The following is a 6,609-nucleotide window of genomic DNA, read 5'->3' as shown; positions in this document are numbered from 1 at the left end:
CTGCTCCTATGATGCTGCTTGGCCTGCTGTGTTCATCCAGCCCTGCACCTTGTTGTCTCGGATTCTCCAGCATCTGCAATTCCTACTATCTCTGATCCAATAAGTTTTATAGTTCATTTTGAAAAAGTTACTCACAACAACTGAAAGTGTGAAGAAACCAACCAAAAAGAAAATCTGTCCAAATGTTTTTCTACTTTACCCAAGTGATTGCACTTCAAACTATATGATTTACCATAAGTTTGGGATGTCTTAAAGTTCCAAAGGGCACTACATAAATGCAAGTTTTTTTTAGTTGTAGTAGATTTCTAATCAATGCGAAATGGAATAGGAAATGATGTTAGTTTCTGGTTTGTTCTATTCAAAATATAGAACATAGAACTTAGAACAGTACAGCACAGTACAGGCCCTTCGGCCCACAATGTTGTACCGAACTTTTACCCTAAACTTAAGGTCTATCTAACCGCCACCCCTACCTTATACTATCAGCCATATGTCTATCTAATAGCCGCTTAGATGCCCTTAATGAGGCCGACTCCACTACCCTCTCCGGCAATGCATTCCACGCCCCTACCACTCTCTGAGTAAAGAACCTACCTCTGACGTCTCCCCTATATCTACCTCCACTCACTTTCAAACTATGCCCCCTCGTAATAGCTACCTCCACCCTAGGAAAAAGTCTCTGGCTGTCTACTCTATCTATACCTCTGATCATTTTGTACACCTCTATCAAGTCTAAATGTTGCTTTAAATGTAAATACTTCCTAAACAGATTGGGAAACATAATGTTACATGTTCATGTTTCATGCAGCTACTTGTTCAATTGAAGCAGAATTAAATTCTTCAGTCACTTGCTCAGCTGTGAGGGAGTGTCACCTGATCTGTGGAAATTTGAAGCTATTGCAAATGCTGCAGATCCTTCAAATATGCAGGAATTCCTTAGAATGTTAGAACTCATCACATACTGTTGTTATTCCATTCCTGGAGAGTTCAGCGCATCATCAGCCCCACAACCGCCCTTGCTACTAGTACCCACACCCCCTCCCCTCCACCCATACACAATCTGAGAAAAATAATCAGGAGGACTGGACTAAATCACACACAAATGCTGTATTGCAGATCAAAAAGTAGTTGTCGGCAAGTTGCACGAACATTTAATTTGACCCTGAGAATATCACTCAGTCTTGGATATAAATCTAGTTAGCTTGGGTGAGATTCTCTTGCAGAAAGACAAGGGAGGTAACTGATAAATCATTGCAACAGCAAGAAGATTCAGAATGTTTTTTGAGCAATGTTATTCACGAAACGAATGTAGGCTAGCAGTTCAAGAAGCATCTCATCATCTTCTTGTCAAGGGCAACTAGAGACAGCGATAAATGCTGGCCCAGCCAGGGACAAGTCCAGAAGTGAATTAAAAAAGTGACAAAATCATTTTCAATGTATGGAAGTGGGTTTGAAATAATACCCAATAATAAGAGATTGCTTGACATTCCACACACAAACCAGCCACTCGAGTAGAGTTTTGGATACTGAAGCAACGAAAGGTCAATTTCCATGTGTTTCACAGCATCTGTTAACAACAGTCAATCTTAGTAGTCATGAAAAAAAGTGTGCCAAATAGCATCTTAACTTCAAAAATCTAAATGATGTGTCAATGTCACTAAAATTACCTGACTTCAAAGTGACAACAACAAAAAAGACAACATTACAACTATGTGTGATGACTATGGAATGACAGAACTGGAAAGACCTGATTGAGATGTGTTTACAAACAAACTTTCTTACTATCAACAAGGTCTTGCACAATGTCCAAAATGAGTTCACCATTACAGCCGGATCTGATCTCATGTAACACACATTGTCATTTTGTGTTCATTCAGGGAATGTGTTGTCATTAAAACCATGAAAGTTACTGGGTAATTGCCAAAAACAAACTACTCATTAAAGAAATGGTATGGTTCCCAGGAACTGACCTCAAGGTAGAGTAATTTTAAAGACACTCAGTGTTTGCTATGCAAAGCATCCACAATGCCAAATTTTTGTGGTCTTCTGAAGATTCCTACATACTTAATAGTGTAACTGGTGAAGTTGACTGTATGCAATATACTTCAGTTCATTGTTGAAAACAAACCATCGAAATGCACAATGTCACACATTTACAAATGACAGTAATGTAATGTGCTGAGAATTGCATTGTGCATTTTATTCACTTAAGACAACCATGCTCAAGTACCAACAGAGGGAGTCCCAATCTGGAATACTTATTTTTCCCACAGCACCCGTGTTGTGTGTGTGTAAGTGCAGGGACTCAGTGAAGGCACCATGTGCAAAAGACTTTATTCAATATTTCCACCACCAGGAAAACACCCATGTGGCCAGGGAACCAGTAACAAGCAAAGCCCAAGAAGGGCAGTACTTAGATGAAGAAACTGAAGGGGAAGGGTAGGGATTAAATCAAAATAGAACCGAATGGGGAAATAAAGCACTCTATCCCCTGTGGTGCCCACCTCTTCCTAAAGGCATCGAAAGCTTTGGTGGACACGTGTGCTCCCTTTCCAAGGAGAGACCATGGAAGAGGGACAGGCAGTCAGCTGAAATGACCCCCTCCACAGCCCACTGCATGGACCTGTTCATTGCAAGCCTGGCCAGGCCCCAGAGCAGACCCACGAGGAGATCCTCCTACCTGCCTGCACCCCTTCACACGGGCGCCCAAAGATCAGGAACGTGGGGCTGAAGTGCAACCAAAAACATATCAAAAGGTTTTTTAAGTAACTGAAAAGGGAGTGCAAACGCTCATAACCAATATACGCATGGTCCTCAGACTCTACAGTGTCGCAGAGCAAGCAATTAGGCTGTGAACCACCGCAATCTGCAGTTACAAGGGACTGCTGCATGCAACACCCTCCACCCCACATCCCCAAGGGAAAGAGCGAGGACACCCTCATAGTCACCTGACCCAGAATGCTGTTATGGACAGTATTCCAGGATTTGACACTGAAGGAATGGTGTTATATTTCCAACTCAGGATAGTGAGTGGCTTGGAGGGGAACTTGCGGGTGGTGGTTTTCCCATGTATTTACTGCCCTTGTCCTTCTATGTGGAAGTGGTTGTCACTCTCGAAGGTGCAGTCTAAGGAGAGTTAATGAATTTCTGTAGTGCAACTTGTAGATGGTACACACTGCTGCTGCTGAGCATCACTGGTGGAGGGAGTGGGATGTTTGTGGATGTGGTGCCAATCAAGTTGGCTGCTTTGTCCTGGATGGTGTCAAACTCCTTGAGTGTTGTTGAAGCTGCACTCATCCAGGAGACTATTTCATTGCACCTCTGACTTATGCCTTCTAAATGGTCAACAGGCTTTGGGGAGTCACAAAGTGAGTTACTCATTGCAGGATTCCTAGCCTCTGACCTGCTCTTGAAGCCACAGTATTTATATGGCTGGCCCAGTTGAGTTTCTGGTCAATGGTAACCCCCAGGATGCTGACAGTAGGTGATTCAGTGATGGTAACACCTTTAAATGTCAAAGGGGTACATTCACTCCAAAGTGTTTTTATCTCATTCTTTAATTTGGCTTTTCCATGTGGGAGTAATATTGTGTAAGTGCTGCTGGCCTCAGAAGTAAGGCTATGCAATGAATGTTAAAATGCATTGTTGGGTCATAGGGTGGCTCAGTGGTTAGCACCGCTGCCTCACAGCACCAGGGACCTGCGTTTGATTCCACCCTCGGGTGACTGTGTGGAGTTTGCACATTCTCCCCATGTCTGCGTGGGTTTCCTCCAGGTGCTCAGGTTTCCTCCCACAGTCCAAAGATATGCAGGTTTGGTAGATTCATGACAATCAGTCAAATTCAAGATTAGATTGAATGGTGGATTATTGAAAAAGCAGATGTAAACAGAGTGGCTAAATGTGATTAAACTGGTTTGCTTGTTTGGAGGTTATCTCTGAAAAGGACTGTTTGATCAGGAAGACCTGTTTCTGCCTTGTAACTGCAATGACATTTCTATGTACTAAGGTTCAAATGTGAAGTGTGGCCACATGCACCTGAGGATGAGAGCACTTGGATAGACTTGTACACCAGCAGAATGAAGGGGTGCAAAAATGGAGAAAAATATTTTTAAAATGAGTGAAATTTATGATTTGGTGCAAAATATTTGCAAGTTCTGTGAGCATATATTTACTTAATTAAAACTATTTTTAAATTAAATATTTATTATGCACTGTCATGCATCCTAAGCAGGACATGTCCAAAATATCAATGAAGTCTGCCCCAATTATCAATAAATTCTTCTGAAACCAGGAGTAGTGGGGGATTTAGAGGGGATTTGTCTATGATAGGGAGATCCCTGAAGGGAAGATAGCCTGAGATAGATAAGGAATGATAGTCTGCATCAGTCTTCAAAAGAGTGAATCTGTTTGGAGAGAGAAATACCAACTGATCCTGGGCTGACTAGGTTTTCAAAAAGTGAACAAAGCCTCGGCAGAGCAGGAGGAGGCCAGTGATGGATGGTTGAGGCAGGACTCCGGAGGGAATCAGAGGGAGCAAATACTGAGGCAAACGGGAGACAGGTTTTGGAGACAGATGCACAGAATGGTCAAGCGGAAGAGGAAAAAAAATCAATGGCACGGAATGAACAAGATGATCTATGTAAACAGAGAAGGGTGCCAGCAAGATAAAAGAGGCTCCAACAAAGAGGCAGAGACAGAGAAAATCAAAACAAAGAGGGAGAAAAGCAAAGACCAAAAATCAAAGAGAAAAGACAAAAATCAAAGAGGAACACAGAAGAATCAAAGGCGACTGAAAGACAGGGAAAACGAAAAAAAAAGTGAGCTCTGGCCATTTAATATGACTGGCTTTTCTTTGCATTGCTTGTGTTCACTAGTGTGGGTTTTTTTTGTAAGCGCACAATTTGCGCAAAAGCCTTTGTTTGGAGCGTGCCTTTAATGTCCTTATGCTCACTTGTTGAGGGTCCAGGGAACAATCAAACTTGCAAGGAATGGATCCCCGCAGAGATGGGAAACACTGTGGAAAAGAAATCCGGTCCCAATCTAACAACGTTGCTGCATGTACCGGGAGAGATGCAAAGGAGGTCGTTGCTTCTTAACCTCTTTCATCTTTTCCCACCATGTCAGGGGTTTTGTTAGCACCGGCCGGATCGTTGCCTGGGAACTGTCTGTGATCAGAGAGTGCCCTCAGCCGGCCTTAGCTGGCAAATCCCACCGAGACTGAGAATTCCTCCTAAACTTAACCCCACAACATTTCACCGCAAAGCAAGACACCCTACTGCGTTCTCGGCCAGAGCTAGGATCGTCCTGAACAATATAGGACCCGAAACAAATAGAAAATTTTGGGTTTCTTTCCCGCTGTTGTATGTGCCCGCAAGGCTCCGTTTCCTTCCGGTGCACAGACTCAAATCCTCATCAAATACCGACTTCCCCAAAGCCCGGTTCATCACCGCTTCCTAATTCCGCGAGGTGTGTTTCCCAGAATGATCTGACCATGCAGGGTCTCTCTGTTAGTGTGGGGGCCATTCCCAGGGCAGCCTAGATTGAGAATCCCACTGAATGGCAGTGTTATAAAGCTGGGGCACTGTTAAACAGACACACACACAGACATACACACGCTCACACAGAGATACACGCACACACAGAGACACAGATAAACAATATAGACATATACAGACACACACAGACACACACACCGACACACAGACACACACACAGACACATACACACACATGCATACACACATACACATACACACAGACACACACACATAGACACACATAAACACACACACACACACACACACAGACACACAAACACACACACACAGACACACACACACACAGACACTCGCACACAGTGCTCAAGGTTGGGATATCCCTGAGCGTCTGTGATGCAAGACACGAGTGGGCGGGCATTTTAAAAGAAATACTATTATGACCGAGTTTCAATTAATTCTTTTGGGAGCAGGCGTATCGATGTTGCTGATAAGCAATGAACCCTTTAAAAGGCTGCGCCCCCAGGTCTGTCTGATCAGAGACAGACACAGAGACACACACAGAGAGAGGAGAACCTGCCTGAGTCTCTCTTTGCCTACACCAATGTCTACTGCCTGGGGTTTCCCGGAGCTAGCCCATCGCCGGCTAGCCCGCTGCAGGACGGCGCGAACGGCCATCTGGCTCCTGCTCCTAACCCAGCTGAGCCTGGTTTGGGGGCCGGCAGCACAGCCGCTCGCATCACCGGACTCGGGCCCACACCTAGACTCGGGCTGGGAGCAGACGATCCGCTTTCTGTACCTGTACACCGAGCACAGCAAGGGCAGCGCAAGCAGCTGGCATTTACAGATTAACCAGGACGGCACAGTGGGCGGCAGCGGGGAGCGGAGCCTATACAGTGAGTCTGCAGCTTGCTTCATCCTCTCTCACTCTCACTTTACTCTCTCACACACGCAATCTCATTCAATCACTCATTTACTCATTCATTCTCTTTCACACACGTTCACTTTCATACATTCTGATTCATTCGTTCACATTCATTCATTATCACTCACTCACTCATTCACTCACACACACACTTTCACACTCACTCATTCACTCACACACTTTCACACTC

General features: G+C 44.3%; 1 protein-coding gene across 1 annotated transcript in view; it reads left to right on the top strand.

Annotated features, from left to right (window-relative positions):
• The first annotated feature begins 6,098 nt into the window (after nt 1–6,098).
• fgf19 (fibroblast growth factor 19) overlaps nt 6,099–6,609 on the top strand; it is a 4,585-nt gene continuing 4,074 nt past the window's right edge. The window contains exon 1 of the mRNA XM_020517815.1: nt 6,099–6,390. Coding sequence (XP_020373404.1) covers nt 6,099–6,390 — 292 coding nt within the window. The remainder of the gene's footprint in view (nt 6,391–6,609) is intronic.

The sequence above is a fragment of the Rhincodon typus genome, chromosome 17, assembly GCF_021869965.1.
Source record: "Rhincodon typus isolate 14 chromosome 17, sRhiTyp1.1, whole genome shotgun sequence".
Classification (NCBI taxonomy): domain Eukaryota; kingdom Metazoa; phylum Chordata; class Chondrichthyes; order Orectolobiformes; family Rhincodontidae; genus Rhincodon; species Rhincodon typus.
This window is presented reverse-complemented; position numbering and strand designations above follow the sequence as displayed.